The sequence below is a fragment of the Struthio camelus genome, chromosome 4 (assembly GCF_040807025.1).
Source record: "Struthio camelus isolate bStrCam1 chromosome 4, bStrCam1.hap1, whole genome shotgun sequence".
Lineage (NCBI taxonomy): Eukaryota > Metazoa > Chordata > Aves > Struthioniformes > Struthionidae > Struthio > Struthio camelus.
The window spans coordinates 22911216-22933784 of NC_090945.1; the positions used below are offsets into that span (position 1 = coordinate 22911216).

The 22569-nt window shown below is 37.6% G+C and overlaps 1 protein-coding gene across 15 annotated transcripts in view; it reads right to left on the reverse strand.

Annotated features, from left to right (window-relative positions):
* The window catches only part of ANK2 (ankyrin 2), a 360943-nt gene that overhangs the window by 108084 nt on the left and 230290 nt on the right, over positions 1-22569 (reverse strand). For 13 of the 15 annotated variants that reach the window (XM_068941794.1, XM_068941799.1, XM_068941797.1 and 10 more), the window contains 5 exons: positions 15648-15746; positions 11365-11550; positions 10866-10889; positions 8719-8817; positions 7432-7530 (listed from right to left, as the gene is read on the reverse strand). In XM_068941794.1, coding sequence (XP_068797895.1) covers positions 7432-7530; positions 8719-8817; positions 10866-10889; positions 11365-11550; positions 15648-15746 — 507 coding nt within the window. The remainder of the gene's footprint in view (positions 1-7431; positions 7531-8718; positions 8818-10865; positions 10890-11364; positions 11551-15647; positions 15747-22569) is intronic. The other 2 variants (XM_068941796.1, XM_068941789.1) reach the window with 1 other exon arrangement.

The following is a 22569-nucleotide window of genomic DNA, read 5'->3' on the forward strand; positions in this document are numbered from 1 at the left end:
AGCTTTCATCTCATTAGACCTTGATACTGTTCTAGCATGCACTCAGAAGAATGATCAATGCTCATTCAACAGAGAGAGGTTTATAAAGGTGATACGTTAATGGGTTTCAATCACAGAAAAAGTCCCACTCCTTTTCAGACAACCTGCTTGCCTTAGATGGAGGTAGATGCTGTTATTTCTAGAGTGTTTCTGAGGAATCCAATAACAGTATGATTATAAGATGCGTATGCTGGTTTGAGATAAATTCATTACTTACAGATTAGAAAAGTGGTGAAAATGTAATAATATGGCCTTAAGTATGAGTTAGTGATCCTCCTCCAAACAAAGATATACTGATAGCCTTGCTAGAATTTGTGGAAAGTCTACTTTGCTAACACATCTAAATTAGAAGTAGTTCCAGTTTGCATACTGCCATTACAATGACACCATTTTGACTACGTAAACATAGCCCTTTAATACTCTCCAAATGGTAGGTCCAAGAACTAGATCCTTCCTCACCCTCAGTTAGAACCACAAGGCAGGGAACACCTTTTTTAAGTTAGTAATGCCCAGAGCTCCACTTCACTGAGAAGATGAAATCTGCAGGGAGGAATTTTTCTCCCTTACATAACACCTGATTCCAGGTATTTTTCAGAAACCTGAAGGGTTTAGGTGTGCCTTGACTCTCACTGTTTCAGTTGCTATTCCTTTGTTCCTAAATCCCATGGAAGCTTTGCAGTCAAATTCAACAGATGCAAGATCAAGTCCTCAACCAAAACTTGGGAGACTGGGTCATCATAAAGAAATCTAGTACAACTGGCTTACCTGTTTTTAAATGCTCTGAAACTTCAGAGTACCCTAAATCAATTCTCTCATGGCACAACAGAGTATGTTTTCATCTCACTGCCAGAGGGGTTCACACACCTAACTCCTATTAGCATTACTAAAATGAGAATATATCCCAAACATATTTCCGGGAAAGGTATTTATCTGGTATTTCTCCCCAGTTTCCAGCCTTTGTGCTCTACATTCTCATCAAGGTGGGTGGTTCACTTTCCTTACACGCATAGTGAGTTTTATGTCTTTCTGTTTAATAAAATGGCAAAAGAAAGGTAGAACCATATGAAGCTTTGAAAAAGAAACAGGACAAATCCCCAGAGGGAGAAAAAGGGAGAACAATACGAGCCAAGAGACACTTCAACTCCACAAGAAAAGAAAGTTTAGTTACATGAAAAGAAAGAACTGAATCTTTAAAAAGCATAACTTTCTTATCTATAAGTCCCTGTAAAAACAGAGATAAAAATTTGCTATCTATTCCATCTTGTCCTAGTGCTTACAAAACCATCATTTACTGTCTGTGCACTTTCTCTAGGTGAATTAAGCAATGTGCTTTGCAGCCTCTTCCCATATAACTCTCTTCCATTTTTTTGTCCTGGGAAAAATAGCATGTATTTTTCAAAATTATTGAATATTTAATACTTTAGATTGGATTTTTGCTTATGTTTTATTCAAAGGTGAGGGAAATCAAAAAGCGAGAGTTGCAGTAGAAGAATTAGCACATAACACAATGAGGACAAACTGACATTAACCGAGATTGAGAGAGACACTGCTGTACCACATTAATATGCTTTTGCTCCATTATCTGTTTACAATGAACCTGAGGCTTTGAAATCTGCTGCAGGAGTTGGCCTACATACCATTTTAATCATTCCATTGCTAACTGGTACACCATGCAATTTGGGGAACACGTGCTGACCAAAATACTGGACGTCATTTGACAGGACATACAACACTGGGTCGAAAAGACATCCCAGATAACAAACACCCCGTGGGCACAAAGGCTGCCATACCAGGAGACAAGAAGTTCAGCATATCTACATCTTTAAAAGTTCCATATTTACCTCCTCATCCAGAATAATATATAATGGTAAGCTAAACATTTTCATCTTCCAAGTAACTGAATAACTTCCTGTATCCTCTAATCTATTGTTCCTGTATGGGGTACTGTTCTAGCACACTGTTTGTAACTTAACCAGCAGGTGCCTCACTGTCAGAAAATACAGTACAAGCTTCCACGTATGGAAGCCATGACATTTCATCACTTCTACTTTCCTCTTAAACGGCTGTCAAAACAGAACATGAACTTTCACCCTTTTCCTTAAAGACCGCTGATCATTTCTTAACCTTAAAGGTAAAATTAATTTTGAATTCCTTGTGTGGCTCCTGACTACAGGGCTCAGGAAGATAAATTATTAGGTCATTTCATTGTTGTTAAAACACTCTACTTCTGCTTACCAGAGAGACTGAAATGAAAAGAAGCTGTGCTTATGAGAGATTCTTAATGGGAAATTATGTGAGTAGTCTCTCAGTAAAAGGCAAGTTACGCACATTTGGTGCTCACTGAAATCAAGACTAACAATAGCACGTGAATATCAAAGGCCAAATTATCAAAGAATTATACTAAACTGCACCCGCAAATTCTTATTTGTATAAGGGTGAAACCAAATTTGCATAATATGTATGTTAGGCACACATGTGCAAAGTTGTACAAATTTCCTTGAAAAACAGATGGTCTTTTCATTTGTTTGCTTTTGCATTACTACTAAATCGCGTTTCTTTAAGAACGAACAAGGCAACTCTACCTCTTGTTCTAAGCTTTAAGAATCTCGGCATAATTAAACACGCTCTGAAGTATTCCTCCAGGCATGCCACTCAAAGTACAGATTTAAAAAATACAGCACATAATATCCCATGGGTTTGCTTGAGTAATAAAATATTAACTTAAATAATTCTAAACATTAGTCTAATAATCCATACAGCTTGCTGACGTAGATAATCTGTGCAACATTCCCTCCCCCTCCCTTGCAAACATTATGTAAATCCACTAACTTTTTTTTTATATCCAATATCTGCTTTGTGATTAGATATTTATAATCTGACATTGCTTTAGGAACAGCAAAAGCTGCCAACAAATTATTAGTGCTCTACCCATGTGTTAAGACCAGGAGAAAACGTCACAGCGGGATTACTGCAGGAAAAAAAACCACTGTAAACGTAGCATAGTGCCAAGACGGCGTTAGGTTCCTGTTACAATGGCTTTATGATAGGAAACTCATTACAATGTTGCAACAGCAGAGAGCTGTGCCTATTCTGTCAGGATGCACGTTTATAAAAGATGACAGTATTATGGATAAATCTCTGGAGGTTCCCACAGTCAGTGTTACAGGAGGTCTGAAGATCATTCACACACACACACACACACACAAATCCAAGTTCCATCCCTCGCTTTTCTTTCCCTATTGGTATCGCACATCTCTGTGACCAATCTTCCCCCTTCTTTCGGCTTCAGTTGGGCTTCCTTTCTCTTCTGTGGCCCTTCTCCAACCCAAATGTTACACCAGACTTTCTCCCCAGCATTATCACTTCTCCTCCCTAGTCCAACTCCAGCTGCCAAGCTCTAGGCACACAGTGTGTGTGCTTCCCAACACAATCAGCTTTCCATTCCAAGAACTAGATTCTCCGTTTCATCCCAGGCATTTTTCTCAAGCACAAATATTCTGGACAAGAGCCTGCAAGACGACTCTGAAAAAGTCTCAGAGCAAGATAATTTGAATTTCAATGGTGGCAAGGTCCAGTAGAGAGAACACAAATACGTGACAACTTCAGCATCTGAGACAGGTGAATGTGTTACTCCCCACCTTCTTAAGAGTGCTTGCGTAGTTGTGCAAAAATGGAAATGCTAGTAAGGTGTCAAAGGGCTGTGAATAACATAGTGTTTTAAAGGTAAAAAAGCAAAAACGAAAAAAAGTCTTGCATTCTTATTTCTTTTTTCTTATGCGTTCTATGTATAAATACAATAGAGTTTATAAAAACATATTATACAAATAGCACTCAAAGAACACTGCTAAAACTCTTTAATAAAGTCGGTAAACATTTCAATATCAATATAATGAAAATATTATTTGAATAGCCTTCCAGCTACTGTTCATTTATATTAGAAAATTATTTTTTACAGACATCTATTTTTGACTATGCTGAAATTGTTTTGCTTTTAAACACTAAAACAATTTTCCCTGTAATAACCTTTACTACGTTTTGGGAAGGCTGCAAATGCTTTCCTTCCGTCAAAGTGAGAATTGACAATTGCCATTTTACTCTTCATTGCATGACATCGATTTAAACATAAATTGAAATTTCCATCACCTTTTAGAGAAGTATTTCAAGAAGTAGAGAATACATTTCCGGACACTGGTTCTAGGCCACAGTCTGCACTTGCTTCTGAAATCTAATTCCACTGCTCTACCGTAGTAAGTTTTAGAGGTCAGAAGTCTGGCTGTACCTTGCTCTTTAAGATTTTAAACAGCTATATGCCATCGACATTCTTGTACAGGTAAACGATTACAGACTACAGGCTTGACTAACATTTTAAATATGAAATGTTTTACCACAAGAAATTTTGCCCATTATTCATCTAGCAAACAAATCTCCAAAGATGAGGCTTGTAAGTAAACGCATCTAATACTAATGTAAATATAAAAAATAGTATGAATAAAATTATCCTGCTAATACAATTTGGAATGGAGTTTACATTTTTGCCTTAGATACAATACAAATGAGAAGTGAAATTCTACATTTTAAGAACTTATTTAGTCGTTTAAAAAATGGTAAAATTTACCAGAAATATTTAAGTAAAATGCTATTTAAAAAAACAATAAAAGTAGCAAATTTACTTGCAATTCTACATCTTTATGGTCCAGCGAGAAATGCCATAAAATCTCAGTGTATACATTATGAAATGTACACAAAACAAAAATATTTAATTCCTGCAGCAAGCAGAATTTGCTCTGACCTGCAACATTAACTATGGAAATGTAGGACACATTCTTAATTTACTCTCTCTGAAGAACATCTATTTCATCTTACTTTTTTTAGACAATACAGGGATCCTTAAAAGAGCATTCCAATGGAACGTTTTCAAACATAAAAAGATTTCACAGATTAACTGTGCAAAATTAAAGTACTGCAGCTCTTTTAAAATCTGTTAAAATAAGATTTCTCCTCTTAATTTATGCATCATCATATGTCATGTAATAAAGAAAGTTAAAAATAAGATGAATGAAAGCAATGAATACTTCCTTAACGAAAGAGCTTGTTTTGATATGGTATGGAAATCAAAGATAAAAAGCCCAAGCTACCAGACATGAAATACCCCAGTAGATTTAATTCCACTGTGTTTCAGGGGCTCTGACCTCCTGGAAAGATGTAAGTGTTCCTTAGGAGAAATGACAAGGCAAGTATGGAAAGGCAAGCATGTTAGTACCAAGCGGGGGGAGGCAAAAAGTCTTTCCTTTGAAGAACAAAACACATGTATGCATGGCATGCAACACGCAACCTACCTCTTCAATACCCTACATACTCACGGCCATAGCAAAGCACAAGGCATGCGGACAAAGCAAGGGGAAAAGAAAAAGACACCGAGACTATATAAAAAGCTGGCATGAAGACATTATCACGCCACAGAGAGACATTGACAACAGAATCAAAGTTTTGGAATCTCCCACACTGTAAAGTACGCGCAGTGACCACAACCCACGCGTCTTTGAGCAGAGAGCACGTAGAGGATGAAAGCAAGGAAAAGCTGTTACGGCTGTGCACACTGGAATACACGTGCTTTAGGATACGTTATTGGGTTTCACTGGTATCTTTCTGCTGACAGTGTATGAGCCAATCTACCAGCTGATGAAGGGCAGTAAGCCGTGGCAGTGGGCATTCTTCTACCGTCAGAGCCTTCTGTGGACACTGGACAAAGCCCTGTTCTTTCAGTTTCATCCACAACTACACACCAGTCTTTCTCAGTGAGAAGAGGGGATGGGCATACCTCTTGACCTTATAAAAATCAGGAAGTCCTTGACAATCATCTGGGCCAACTTTTCCAAAACAAATCTCTAAATACCGAGCAGGAAATAGGTGAATTCAATACTGTCATTCCAGAAGCCAAACAGACCATTTCCATATGACTACTGTGCTTTTAAGTATCTGGAATATCTTGATTGCAGTGTATTATTACAGTTTCCTGCCTCTTTACCATTAGATTTTAGCACAGATTGTGGAGAATTTGGCCAGGAATGATTTACTGCACACCTTCATGAAGGACAGCACTTTCCATCATGAGTGTTTAAAAACGAAAAAGAAAGAAAGAAAGAAAGAAAGGGAGGCATTATTCCGTACATAATCAGAAATCAAAATCCTAATCATATATAGAGTCATATAAAAATTAAGATTTGTCTTCATAGATTATGAAGCAATAAAAGGTTGATTAAAACAATAGCAAAGTAATAGAGGAAGCTGAATCAACCTCAAGTGCTGTTGAATGCAATGTCTCCTACCTTTCTAGCTTATTAAACAAAAGCCTTACACTTTGCTTTAGTGTCAAACTCTTACATCCAGCTCCAAGTTCTGTGTTCTGAAATACCCTCCGTTACTTGGAGATTTAACTTTGCAGATCAATGTTTAGAAACAGCAGCGTTCAAGAAAGAGGCCTGTGCAGTTCTATTTGCATAAGTGACCGTATTTTACGAGGTGAATCCAAAATCTGATTTAAAAAAAAAAAAAAGTCTACCCATATAAAGTGATGCATTTTTTTTCTCCTGAGTGACTGCAAAATGACCCATGAATAAAGAGCAAACTATTGCTGTGGCATTTCATTAACACAACTGGTAGGAAGAAGCGAGTCATCTAATTCTCTGTGGTTACAGAGGGAGAGGTGGTTTGCTGGTGGCAGAGTAGGTTACTTGTTCCTAGTGTTGACTCCTCGGTAAAAAGTGGTCGCCAGCCCACTGAGGTAGCTTTCCTTCTCAACAGTCCACCTATGACTGGCACAAGAATGTAAGACTCAGGGGACTAGAAGGCTTAGCTGAGCCTTCCACTTGCTGTGCAGCACAGTGACTGGAATGATTAACAGGCTTAACTGTTTCCTCACCAAGATCTGAGTGTGACTGTATTTCCTTTACGATGCAGGCAGATTAAACTATTTCTTTCAGTCTCCTGTATATCTGCCTCCTACTACCAATGCCAGCCATTCTTTAGTCTCGTACCACAGAAAACAGTCTATATATAACAAGTAACTACCTGAAAACTAAAAGTAGGATTCCAAATGCATAAAATTAGTACAAAAGTATTTCTTCACACTTCTTTTTTGGAGTTACCATTGAAAATTTGGTCCAAGTTTCAAAAAGAGTTCACTTGTGAGCAGACAACTTTTGTAGCAACTGCATCTAATGTCTTATGTTAAGAACAGAAAACAAGAAAAGAAACAATTACTTAAGCAAAATTCCTAGCTGTGAATCCTAGCGTTCCCATTCTCTGGCTAAAAAACCAAAAACAAGCAAGCAAAAAACCCCAATCCACTCCCAAGAAGGGACAACATCATATTCAGGGAATAGAAACACTCACCCTGGTTTTGGCATCGATCTGCCCTCCGCGATCCAACAAGAGCTTCACCATGTTTGTGTTTCCCCTTTTGGAAGCCACATGCAGTGGGGTGATTCCATTCTACACCATGAAAAGAACAAACAATGAGCATGATGGATCTGAAGGTGCCTGATGGTGGCGACTTTGTGTTTGGATCACAAAAATGAGACCGTCACTACATTATAGAGAATAAACAAAAATGTACTTGAGCATCAGAGCTAGGCACACACCATTTAAACTAGAGTTAGTAATTTTTTTCTAAGCAAGAACCTTTATTCAGTTTGGGTTTGTGTGTGTGTGTGTTTTTTTTTTTTTTTATTTTAATAACAAAGAAGCACATTTGCCAAAGCAGCAAACATCACAGTCCTGGAGTCAGACAAATAAGCAAACATATATCAGAGTCCCACTGAGTTTACACTGATGCATTTAAATCATTGCAACATACACAGAACACACAAACGTATGACTCCTACACAAAGGAATCTCATTAGTGCAAATAGTGTAAAGACGTAAGTCCTGTTTCGGCTGAAAGTCCTTGCAAACACCTTGGATGAGGGAAAGATGTAGTATTAGCAAGTATTCCAGACCAGCAAAAGGAGGAAATCAGTCTGAAAGGCAGAACCCGGAAGAAATTCAAGTGTGTCTGGCAATGCAAAACTATACAGAGAAATCACGATCCAGTAGCTATGGTGATATACAGATTACCAGAGGCTTTCAGGACATTAGACGACATGCTTCAACCTACGTAACATACAACAGCAATAGTCTATATTATGTAGCTCTACAGTTGTTTACCATAAAAAAGAGTAGTTATGATTAATTAGTACTTATATTGTTGTATTTATATAATGGCAGTGTAGTTTACTTTTTCAAAATATGTTTATACACAAAAATAGCCACTTAAAGTAGTATAATAAATACTGAACCCTTAACAGATAGGAAAAGGCCAATACATATTACATAGACTTCTAGAGTATGTCTAACTGTGACAGGGAAGCTAAAATGCACTGACACAGGATGAGAATATTGGCAGTCTGGAACTACTCAAAGGAGCCTGCTTCTTCAGTTGCCACTAAACTCCGAAAGACTCTGCTGCATTGCGTGCGGGCAACCTTTAGGAATTAACACCAAAAAAAAAAAAATCCTTGGACACAACAGAATTTCAACACTACTTTGCTTCTCACTTACTTTTGCCTAGGAATTCAACAAAGATATGCTCTCACTTTCATAGGCCATCACAACTAAGAAGACAAAAAGATTCCTCCATACCCTGGCTGTGAAATCAACTGCAGCTCCTCGGTTTAGCAGAAGTGTTGCCACATTGACATTTCCATAGTGTGCAGCTATGTGCAAAGGTGTAAAGCCACTCTACAAAAGGAAACAGCCCTTATTATAGAAAACAACCTATACAATACACTCTACTTAACTAGAACCTGATTTTAGAATTTTCCGGCAAACAAATATATTGATTTTATCCAGTTCACCTATAATACAGCATAGTCTTTCAAGAGGACAGCATGCTGTTTTCTTACTAGAGATGATCAAAATTGCTTCTTTCTCTCATTCTGTGAGTCAGCCTTCCAGCCAATAAGAAGTGCCTTGCTTTCATCTTTGAAAATAGTAACATATCAGCCATTCTTAGAGAAAATAAAGGAAGTTTCTTTACTACAGTTCAGAAGCAAAACAGGACTTTTGGGTGCATCTGCTTATTATTTTTTGTCTAACAGACTACAAAAGCTATTGGACTCTTATTTTACTGATCTTCTCTTAGAATTACAAACTTTGAAGTCATATTTCCTTTCTTTTGTTTGAAAAACCAGTGGTTTTTTCATAACATACCCAAGAATTTGATGCGTATGAGAAACTTTACATAGTAGACTGCATAGTGTAAGAACAATAACAATTTATATTCATATACAACTTGGATCTCAAAGAATCTGAAAAAACTTTGCCATCTACACATCAGAAAAAAAAATTTAATTATTGCAGCTTGAAAACTTGAATGTGAAACCTGCTTTAGTAGAAGACACAGAACGCTTCACAGCAACATAAAAAAGATTAACTTTTCAGAAACTAGGACACGGAGCCAGCTTTTAGTCTTGTAAGTAATTCAGCTAGGAAAGGACCTTGTTTTGGAGGTTTACCTGAAGAGCTTCACACTGATTTAATCAGATCTTACAATCTTACTGTTAGTTTTGGGAAAGTTAGAAATACTTCTGGCACATATCATACTGTGAGCTAGGTTTCATTTCTTTCAGTGTATGGATCAGCATTTTAAACCGCTCTGGGAATATATAAATGTAGGCAGATGTTGCACTCTGACAGCAACTTCATTCCCAAAAGATACAGCAATCAGCCCATTATTTTAAGCTAATTCCATTTACTTCCATGTCAGCCCACAGGTGATCCAGGTCAAAGCAGAATGAAACAGTCATTAAATTCCTGGCCATGCTGCTGTGGTAAATTACCACAAAAACATCTAGTGAGGGTGCAGATACATAAATACTACACTGTGTTAAACTAGAGAGTGAATTTATATTGCATTAACAACTAACTTTTCACAGACACGGATTTACCTTGTGACAAATGCAAGGTACTTAGAGGAAGGTAATTTAATGCTGAGAAAAGGAGAGGTAAACTGCTTCACATTTACAGCAAGTGAAGAACATGTACCCAGGCAGATGCCAGGGAGAAGCTGTCGCCCTTCCACTTCACATCCCCAGCTGCCTCATGGCAGCTTGCTCACGTGTTCACACGCCAAGCACGAAGCATGTTCACACGCCTGAGTGCGTTCAAAAGCATTCCTTCCTCTAACAGGGAAAGTCAATTACTTAAAAACAGGCATTCAAATATACCAACATAATCACTCCATTCTTGGAAATAATTCTTTTTCCAAAAGAAAAAGGTAAAATCTGATCATACGCTATCCCTTAAGGACTTTTGAACACTTTATTGAAAAGATTGAACAGTAAAAATGAACAGATGCATTGAACAAGTTTTTACCTTGACAGATTCAATTATATTTTTTACTGTAATTCCAGGAAAATGAATTTTATCATGATTCTGGCAAAGCCAGACACCTTAATTTAGTTATGCCAAGTGAGTGCATTTCCATAATTAACTTAACTGAATTAGAAAAACATCTCTATCCCCTTTAACTCCATTACTTGCTTTAAACTTCTTCGAACTGAATGTCAGTTCTTCAGGTTTACTTCAATACATTGACACTCCCAAATAAAAAGAATTTATAAACCAAAGGGTGAATAAAAATATGCTTGCTGAGTCACAATTGCTGTGTATTAAAAAAGAATCATAACTTTACTTTTAGTGCTAAATAATAAAGAAATATTGCCACAGAGAAGAGAAAATAACTATAAATAACAGAAAAAGTAATTAAAAATTTTTGATCTCGGTACCTCAGTCGTCCTATTCACCATCATCTGATGCAGCATGGTTTGGGAAAAAGAGGAAAGATATTACAGACTGGCCGTAAAACAAGGAACTAAGTTGCCTGTTGAAATGAGTTATGCTGTTATTATGGGAAAAGCCATTCAAGCATGCAGTAACATTATAAATAAGCTATATTCCTATGGGCAATAAACCAGTATCCTATTTAATAGGCAGGCAGTGATTCTGCTTCCATTTTTGTTTCTTCTGGTTCATAAATAATGAGAGAAAGCTGATTACCAAAGCAATAGGAGTTAATACAAAAAAAAAAGTATAGTTTATAACTATTAGGTAGCTAAACACTGCACAAGTAGATATATTATTGGTGATACTGGTATAGAAACTTATCTTTCCCCACAGAATAAATTACTTTTAACTGTTATTTTAAGATGAAGGAAGTAAAGTTTGCTGCCCATAGGCACTCAGCCACGTGACAACCCTGTTACCTTGAAGACAGCATCATGTTACCTTGGACTGCACATCAGCATTATGGTCATTCTGAAGTAAGAGTGCTGCAGATTTGGTATCATCTTTTCTAGCGGCAATATGCAGAGCTGGTAATCTCACTTTCCCCTTGGTGTCATTTTCCAGGAGGATGGCCACTGCCTGATTGTGTCCTTGCTGCAATGCAACAGCTAATGGAGTGAAGCCATCCTGGTAGAGAAGAAAACAAAATGTACTCAGTAAGCTGAAGGATATATAGCTTCAGTGAGCGCCACAGCGCTGTTCACACAGAGAAATTTGATAAGCACATTACCAGCTGTTTTCTACCTCTGCACCACAGCCTCCAATGAAATGGCATCAGAGACGCAACATTTTATCCCCTCAGATACAACTTCAAACCTTTCAGAAGCACACTTCTTCCCTTCAAAGTTGTCTCATTTATGTCAAGAACAGGCAACAGATCGTTCTATTGTATCTCTATCAATTACTTCTCATCTTAAAACAGACCACAAAGCATATTTTAAGCAACATAAGGGTAGATGTGAAAAATGTAGAGGGATCCTGTTATTGAATATCTTCTATCTCTAGGAGAAGAAAGCATATCTTCAGATGCATTTACTGCTGTTCCCCATTCTAAGCTAAATGTGGACTATGACTCAAGAAAGCCAGATGTTGTTTATTAACTTATTCTAATTCTAAGCAGCAAAACATTACAATATTTGCACCTTCTGGAAGAACAAGTCAGAAAAATCTATTTTTCATTCATAGCTTTAGATTTTTTTTTTTAAACTTATTTTCAAAAATTCTTGCTCCTCCACATGTGCCCTGGATTGCCAATGATCACAACTTGTATCACATGATCACAACTTGCTATCTCATCTGAAGTACCACCTACTCACATACCTGTTATTCTGACTATAAACTAAATCTAACAAAACCAAATCTAAAAAACTACCACTCAAGCATAGTGTATAGGTGCTGCCACCGCATCTTAAACTGGAGGGCAGATAAAGCATGAAGAACAGAGTTCTGGAGTTTGGGACCAGAAGGCATGGTGAATAATAACAAAATGAGAAGGGAAGGGAATAAAACAAGGCATTCTACATCTAGGTGAGAAGGAACAACTAGAGAGATGATTGTAGCCAGAAAGTGAGCAGACTGACTTAAGACACAGTGCAGAAGACATAGGAAAGACAAGAAATTGATTGGAAATAGGAAAAGAGAAAGATGATAAAATAACAAAGGACAAATTAGGAAGGAGAGTGAACATATGTTGAGACAAACATTTGAGGAATTGCCCAGACTTGCCAAAGTGATCTTTCCCCTTAGTAATCTAATAACCTTTCCTCCCTTTTGCATAGAACTGTGGGTAGGTGTGTTGTAATAGCTATACTATTATAGTTTCTTTCTGTAATAGAGATTAAATTCTGTACAGTGAATTAAAAAGGGGTGAACAGCTGATGAAACAGCTGAACTGTAAAGATAATTCTCAGATTGGGGCTACATTAGGTGTTGAAATAGCTTAATGCACTTGCCTTTCGCCTCTAGAAACATGAGAACAAATCCTGGATTAGAGGACATGTGAAACTGATCTCCACCTTATTCTCATTTTATACATACATGTATATAAGAGTGAGAAGAAACATGAAGTACATCCAAAGGCAGTACTAGTTTTGTATCTTCAAAACCAAAACCAACTATTTGATCTGCACCACTTTATCTTCCATCCTACTCTAAAAGGACACAACCCTTTCTGCATTCCCTCTCCTATTTACACACAGAGAGCATGGCTAATAGGAGTTCTGAGAAGGCATTTCACTTCCCCTGTCCCCACCACGAGAACATCCAATCTTTGGTGCCAAACAAAAACATCCTTCTCCACATATTTCAGTGAGATCTTCAGTTCAGGCTGCCATCCCACCTTATTTAACACATTATTTTTTCATTCTGTGACTAAATCTGAGCATATGCGAAAGCAGACAGCTGCTCAGTCCATCCTTCAGCAGTATTCAAATCACTGAAACTATCAGCCAGGTATCATCTGAACCCAAAACTTACCTAGCTGAGAAATAAGGGCATAGTCAAGCTTTAATTTGCAGGTCACAAAAGTAAGCACTGATCTTTCTGATGGCAGAAGATGGATCTGGGCTCAGCTCTGGAGGAGGGGGCAGTTAGCTTTTCTTCCTCTCCCCATCCCTTTTTTTTCCTAATCAGAATATACTATGAGTTCCAGGGTTGTCTGCATGTTTATGTTCAAGCAGAGGCCCTATTACTTACAATCGTATCAGCTTCACAGCTCCTGTAAACTAATGAATGAATTTCCCGTACACCTGATCACAGACAATAAAAGTTGTTCAGCGACCAACTGCAAGCAGGTGACTGAGAGCTGTAGCTGGGCTTGGGTCTTGGAGATCCAAAGTTGCATTGCAGCCAATTCACAAGGATGTGTTTCTGCCAAGTTGCCTGGCAATCACACAGGATTTCATGTTTCAGAAAGCTGCAATGGTAACATTATCTCCATCTATGCAGGCCACAGGAGGATTATTTTAGGAGCTGTCATCAAAATGTACAGTATCCATTGAAAGAAGGGATAGTAAAGCAGCTGTTAACACTGAGTTCAGTTTAAAGAAAAGGAAAGCAAGCATAAATGAACTACCCTTTCAAATTCATCTGTTCATGAAAGTAATCCAGAATGGGTAAGTTTCTGTACAGACTGAGGAAAGGTTAAAATAATGGATATATATATGAGTACTGTTTAATATTGCATATCCACAGAACTCACAAGAAGCCAGCACTTTACAATACCAGAGTCTGCTCACTTGTTCCCTAGAATAAAAGAATGTTTGGCAGAAGCAGAACAAAAGGAAATAGAATGAGCACAGACTTTATTAGCTATGAGTTTTCCCCATAGCCCTGAAATCCTCTCATTTGGAAAAGGAAGTTTTCATGATCCAGTTTCTCTTGAGATGGATTCTGGTCACTGTTATGTTGGCATGTGTGCTGCTTGCGCTGAAGTTACTACGGTGTACAGCACTGCAGTTAAGCTCAGAACCTAGCAATGAATACCATCCTTTTGCATATTTATACCCATGTGGTTTGGGGGTAGAAATAAATTGTCTGTGGAGAAAGCAGCACATTGCTTCGTGAGTTCATTGATGTGATCCTTGTTAGACATCTGATTTCCAAATTACATTAACCACAGAAAATAACAAATATTCATAGGTTATACTTGCAGTCACAGATGAGCCTCAGGAATCAGTAAGTCTTACAGCTGGTCACAGATGCACAAGCTGCCATTGCTCCACACTTAGGGGAACAGGCATAAGTCACATTGCAATAAGTGACCTCCCAAAGCCCCTTTCGACCTGAATGATCCTGTGAACCCAGCAAAAAACATTTTCCTCACTATTTTTGGGCACATACTTGCTTGTTTCTCACCCTTTCACTCTGTATAGAGCATATTCTGGACTCAGCTAAAATCTCAAGACCTGATCTAAAAGGAAGCTTGTCAACAACTAAGTTATTTTGCTATTCCTTATCAATACTAGTTTATATCATTTTATACTACATACACACACACTTTTGGACAGGGCCCTCATAGTCCTAATTATGGAGTTCACATTATGGTTCACACATTTTTCAGTTGGCTGAGGAAGAGGCTGAAGCAGCCTCCAGACTACCTTTCCCAGAAGACCCCTCTACACAGGCAAGTGGGAGAGACACGCCATAATATTCTCTTCACCAATTTTTGCCCAGATATTTTTAGGCAGAACAAAAAGCAGCAGAGACAAATCTAGCACTGTTGCTCAAGTGAAGGCACTCCTAGATGCTTGAGTTTCCATGGGATCTGCCAGAGACATAAGTCTGTTCAAACAAAATATGTACCTCTTCTCTTGGTTTATGATTCAGTCTTCAGTTCATCCCCCCTGGCAACACTATTTCAGTGGGTCAACCTTGCCCTCCTATAATTTTTACAGTTCCAGGGTCCTCCCTTCAAAGATTCATTTACTTTTCAGGAAATTATCTGGGGCGCTGACGGAGGAAACAAGCACAGACTGAAGGTGAGAATGCTGAGCTCACTGGAAGTTTTGCTTTTAAATGAATGAGGCAAGATTTCATCCCGTGACTTTTCACAACTTCCAGAACAGTTCGTCCTTGTCTTCCGTGTGTGGAAGACTCTTAAATACAATTCAGCGACATGAACTGCTGAAAGTTCTGAAAATACTCAGTTTGAAAATCTTCTGACTTTAAGTGACCTGCAAAAAAACCCAAAAAAACAAAACCAAAAAAAATCCAGTATACTTCACCTCAGTAGCTGTGCTTTGGTTGGCTCCATTTTCCAGGAGATATTTTACCACTTCAATGTGATTCTCTTGAGCTGCCATATATAAAGGAGTGAAGCCATTCTGGGAAGAATACATAAGAAAAAATTGTAAGAAGGAAACAGAATATGTTAACATTAACAAATCCCAAATAAATATACAGCTAAAAACGCATTTGTGCCTTTTTTAAAGCTGAAATATTAAAGTATATAAGTAGAACAAATTAGCATTTCCTAATTTAAGGTGGTAATGTTTAACGTCATTTAAACTCACAAAACTATACATGCTTTCACATTCATTCTTTTTTGACACGTATTTTAGGGCAACAATGACACGCTCAATATCAATATAGCTATTTCTCTCTGATAATGGCCCAGGGAATGTAAAGCTGACAGTAAAGTTTTATGAAAGCTGACAGGAAAGCCAGAGTTTTCTCCATTTATTCCATTTACGTAACGAAATACATCATTCCCTGGAGACCGCAAAGTCCGTACCTCAGGGCAAGCTAAGTAGAGATGACAAAGGTTTAACATACTACATACAATTTTTAATACATAATACATTGCAAATCATCACACATAAGGAAATCAACCTTGCAAAGTAATGACTACATTTCTGACCAAAGCAGTAAGTTAGTCTATCATTTAACTATGAATATTCTTTAAAACATCCTAGAGTCCTTAAAAGAATCTGCTCTGGATAATACAGTAATTTAAAAAAAAAACAAAAAAACCCTCCAACTTAATCAAACTACAGGCAAATTATTAAAAATATAAGCCCTTTATTCCCTTTAAAACAATTTAAATGAAAACAACAGCTGCAAAATTCCATATGAATGAAAGCCATGAAAGTGAGCTATCACTGATTAATAACTTTCTTCTGAATACTTTTCGGATTGTTGAAAAGGCCCTAGATATTTCTTTAATACTCCATAAATTACAGTGTAATGTAAAAGGACATAATCATCCAAATTTCTGAAAAAATTCTTCTGTCCTTGAATGGCACTTTTAGCTAGAACACAAGCTATAAGCCATATTTTCAACAATGCAATTTTTTTGTGTGTTGCATGCTGTCACAAGCTTGGGTATTTGCACCAACAATTAGAATTAATGCAAATATTGTGATACTCCGAGTCTTGTTTCACAGAAGCCAGTATTATTCTTTCTAGCAAATTTGAATGGAAACTTTCCAATAATTTCCTAATGAAAATCTAACTTTTCAGTCACTAAATAATACATATGATTGTAGAACTGATGTCTTTACAACTCCCCTCTGCGTTTCCAAATGTAGAAGATTGCACAGGCAATAGATGTCATATATGTTAGCTTTAGCAAGGCTTTTAATACTGCGTTGCACAATGTTCTACCATTTCCACGAGCAATCTTGGGGACATATAATTAATAAATTACACCCAGAGAATAGTTAACAGGGGTTCACTGCCAAAATGGCTGGATGTATTTTGAGCAGAGCTGCACAGAGCTCTGCCTTTGTCAAGTACTATTCAGCATTCTCGGTAATGACTTGGATGACGGAACTGAGTGCTCTTATTACGCTTGCAGACAGCATGAGCAAGGTTGGTCTGCAAGTACAGCACAGAATAGGATCATAATGTGAAAGGTTCCTATTAACTTGGAGAAATAGGCCGCAAATGTAATTCAGTAAGGACAAATGCTGGTTTCTACACTTTGACAGGAATAACAAACTGTACAAAAAGGGAATAACTAGTTAGAGAAGGAGGTCACAGTGGTCTACTGGAGGGCCACTGGCCAGTGAGGTCATTCTGTTGCAATAAAGACAATCATTGCACGAGGATGTAAAAATAAAATACACCCCCGTTTCTTTGAAAAAAGATTGCTTAGTCTATAGAGAAGAGAAAATTGAAGGTAAACAAGACAACAATCTTCAAATAAGCAACAGGTGTCTCCAAAGAAGAGGGGAATAAGCTCTTCTACATGTTCACTATGATTCAGAAAAATAGTAACGGGCATAAGTGACAGCAAAGGAAATTCAGGCTAGACACTGAGAAAAGTCTCTTAACTTTTAGTTAGGTCAATCTCTATTACATTTTGAAAGGCAGCTCCTCGTCCTCCAAAGCACTGCTAAAACTAGGCAGCAAACTTGAGGCAAGATTAGGCAAACCAGTCAGCCTCTTCCGTGCCTACTTTGAGGCTGGGAGGCCAAGCCAATCTGGGTGTATGCTGTACTCCTAGCTGCTCTTGAGACAACACTTTAACGGGGGCAATAGTTAAGAGATTTCATCACAATGTGATGAACAACAGAAATCACAACAATGAAATAAAGGTTGTAATTAGGAAGGTGCAGAAGGAAGAGGACTGCCTAGCTGATGGAGTGAGCTAGCAGTAGAAAGTATGAACAGATTGGTTTTTCTATTGTATTTAGATAGAATAGCACAGAGAAAACTGCAGGTAACAGAGCTGGCTCACTATTTCAGTCTTCCCACTCTGGAAAGAAACAAAGTGGCAACATATTAGGTATAACTAACGGTAATTTTCCACATTCATGATTGGTATTTTAATAGTGAAATCTAACATAGCTTTTTTTTTAATGGCTATTATGTGCCATTTGTAAAATCCTTCTAGTATTGAATATTATATGGCTGAATACTAGGATCATGCACACTACTAGAAATGGGTGGTATATGAGAATTTTCAAGCCAGAGTAAATCAATTTACTCAAAAGCTTAGAAGATTTTTTTTTTAATCAACTCAAGTCTCTAGTTCTGGAATAGGATCAGGACAATAAATCCTGGATTAGGAGACCATAAGCAATTCGAATATGACTTTATGAGCATTTAGTACCAAGACGTACTAAATGTATTCCCACACAATCCTGAGACTGATCCAGGGAGTTTCCACCACATCAAGGAAACCCTCTTGCTGTGACATGGTCAAAGCTGCAACTACAGCAATTGTAGATAGGGTAATTCTTACACACAAAAATATAGCCTTTTTCTCCTTTAAGCATTTTTTACAGCTTTAAACTATTATACATATCTTCCTTAAAGCTGACTTATTTTAAAAATTGCAAGGGCCTGCTGATTTCTGTATGAAGAAATGCCTACAACAAAAATACTGAAAAGTTTCCCCTGAATTTCTCCCCTGACAAGGTCAAGCTTGGTTTTGTCCCTAACAGGGTCAAGTTCGCTTTCTCAGTGAATAACTGGTTTCAAAGATTCTAATTGCAGTCTTCCTGACCTCAGCACTCTAGCTTTTGGCCAGAGACGCCTATTTTAAGGATTCCCAGTATTATAACTCTCCTTGGCAGAGCACTACCCAGCAGGATTACCTGATGGCCCTGCTGGAGCTCTTCCTTCTCATTTGTCTGCTGGACACCAGGACATTCCTGCCTCCTCCCATCCTGCACGCAGTTTCTCTGACAAACCATGATGCGTCTGCCACCTAGACAGCAAGTTTCCTTCTCCCTCAGCCAGTCCCACAGCTAAAGAGAAATGCCCACAACAAAAGCATATCTTTCCTTTCTTTTACTTCTTGACTCTGAGATCCCCTTCCCAATTGCTCATCTGTTCGTTTTGAAGACCTACACCAATATCTGCTTTCTCTGTTCTGCTTCTAGAGATACTTCAAAGTTCTAGATCCTCGGTCTCTGCAAACTGAAGAAAATAAATTTTCCCTAGACTTTTGTTTCACTAGCCCAAAGTGTTTTCCACCAAATTCAAGACATTCTGTTTGAGGATTCTCCACAGATATGCCGCAAAGACGACAGAACTCTGCCTTCCTTCTTGTTGTACGTGAACTGGGATACAGTGGGCTTACTGAGCTGGAAAAAAACCTTTATTTCAATAATTTTTTGTCCAGATTATGACCACCATACTGTATAAACACAGTTTAGAATTAGACCAAAAATACCCACTGCGGTATATAAAGGTGACCTGGCATACGAGAAATGCACTTTATTTTGCTTTTTCTGAAAGCCTGCCTCTGTTCTTATGTTGTGTCTGTACACTTAGATTTTGTACATTATCTGCAAAAATAGAAATTAATTTTGTAATGATATACGACATCCACTTTCAGACAATGATTTTATCAGAGTACTTGTAGTGAGGACAGAGCACTCCAATTTCATTATCCTCACAAATGTGTACTGCAATATATTTACTTCTATAATACAAAGTTATTATGAGGAAATAATAAAATAAATAGCGTGTATTTCATACTCCATTTTTTTCTATTACATTCACTGATTTACTTGCTAATTTGAGAAAATGAGTAGCTCTCAATGCTTCTTCAAGCTATCAATGCAAATTGGCAAGTCTTTATATGACTCAGAATGTGTATCATTAAATCTTGCCCAAGCCCAAATGAAGAATACAATTTTAAGAAGTAGAGGGATTATTAGAGCGCTCAGAAAACCAAACAAACTGTTATATAGCTTGGTTTAACCTTGTTTTACAGTAGACTTTCAAGGAACCATATTCCTTGCATGCAGTACCAATGATCAGAACTATACGTCCTCCAAACTAAGCGATTAGTGCCCAGTCCACTTGAATCACTAGCCTACCCACACCTGCCCATGAAGGCATAGCCTTTAGTATCCATATCCTTATATCCCTATATAGCTACACACATGCTAATGCGGGAAACAGAGAAAACAGAGACGTATTATCTCTTTCCTGAGTATGCCTCCTTTCACATCATGCATTAGAGTTACCAAACTCTCCTATAATGAAAAATCTCATGTTGTAAATCCAAATGAACATATCTATTTTACTTTAAAAGCCTCCAGGAACTGTTTAAGACAGTGATCAGAAGATCACTGAGATTACCAAGGAAGACGAGATGGCTGACATCTAATGCAACTGTTTACATACAGCAAATACTTATTCGTAATTACTCTTCAGGATGTAATTACCCATCAGAGGGTCAACACAATCAGCAGACTGCCCTACCCAGACCAACTGTCTCCTCTGCCTTTCCATTTTATTGCATGGAGTTTTGGTTTGCAGTTTTCACGGGCCTCTCTTTCCCAATTTTGCTTGATATTAAGGTAACGAAAAATTACTTAGTCGAGGCCACAACTGAAAATCAAAGTAGTCAAGTTTTTTCAGTAGAACAAAAAACTTTATTATACTTCCATAACTGTATTTCTCAAGCAACATTCAGAGAAGATTCTGTGCACAAAATATTGTCCATATAAAAAAACTCAATTTCTTTTGGGTTAGAGTTTTCTTAATAGGATCTGGCACTGAAACTAACCTGAGAGAAGACTTTCTGAAAGTCACTCTACCTTCCTTCCTACGCCTCCTTCTCTTACCACTCTTGTTAATTTCAGCCAGTCCAGTCCCAAAAAAGAACAGACGCTAGCACTAAGGAAAGGACAGGAACGAGACAAGGATGAGACAGGCTTAGATTACTCATGAAATACCACAAGTAGATAGTAAAATCTTCTGATTCATGCTCATCCGTTAACATAACCTTTTATGCAGTAAGATCACTGCTAGGGCCTTTACGTTCAGTAACCGTTTCGGGATTTTTCAACCCTTCAAAGTGTTGCTTGACTTCACCAACAAATATGTAACTTCCTGAGTTACATCATCGTTCAGTGACTTGCATTCCAACTCCCTGGTTTCCCCATTCTTCCATAGACAGTAGTCTAGACCACCAACACCTATACCCCACCTCAGCACACAGAAGGAGGTAGCTCTACCTTCACCTTTAGCTGCTTTCTCTTTATACCTAGTTTCCATTAACCTGCACAGGAGAAGAAATAACCCCTCCAGCAAAGGCTAATTTTCCCTCTTGAACTGGGCAACATATGATGCATGGAAGGAAAAATCCTCTAACGATTCAAGCAATCAATAGATTTTAATCAATGAAGTACAAAAGTAACAAATGCAACACTATAAACTAAAATTAAAAAATAAATCTTGAATAATGCCAGAAAATTGGTAGCGAAAGGCTCCATGAAAGAATCAACAATATCAGAATTCTGAGAAACTTGTTGTGCATTATGCTCAGAGCATTATTTTCAGCCTGTCTAAAAATAAACCGTTCATAAGAGGATTTTATCTTGGCAAGAGAGATTCTCTGCCTAAAAGGGTGAATTAAGGATAGATCAAGGTACCTACTTTAACTTTTAAAACTTTCTATTTTTTTGTCAGCTTAATCGGGAAGTGTGATATACCAGTAATTTTACCACTTCCATTCTTATTTCTTTTCCATTAAAATACGTTTTCCATAGACTAACCATATAATCCATATTCTCACTCAAGAAGAAAAAAATCTTGGAAATATTTGGACCAGCACACGTGTATTTATACTCAAGCGAATATGCAGTTGCTGAATTTTTGGAGATAACACTCAAGGGAAATTCACACCATTTAATTTTAAGTTGACAAACTTAAGGTGCCTAAGGAGTCTATTTTTGCTTTATAGTAAAGACAAAGAGAGGCTTCTCCAGAGAATTATTTGGACTTTCTCAATCAGGACCCCATCTCTCTCAGCTGAAAAAACATGAAATTGAGAATGTAAAGGTGGGTGAAGGAAACCACTCTTTATGAGACCTATGACTATTTAGGAATATAAGGTCATCAAACACGATACTGTCAGAATTGGAGCTTTAAATATGGAATAGCAGTACAATAACATACACATTTTTTAAAAAGTTCTCAGATTTGTTTTCTGACACTAAAGCCCTATATTTAAACTGAGGTGATAAAGCACATTCTCACAAGTTCCAAACAAATTACATTCCTATGGAACTACTGCACGTTTTCCCTTCAGTGAGCCTGCAGTGCCCACCAAGCATTCAGATCAGTGCTGCTGAGGTGCAGTATATGTATTTCCCATATACTGCTTGATTTTTTCTTTGAATGCTTTATCATAAAAAGATCTATTTGCGTAAGATGTGCCACTGCCATGCTCAGAAT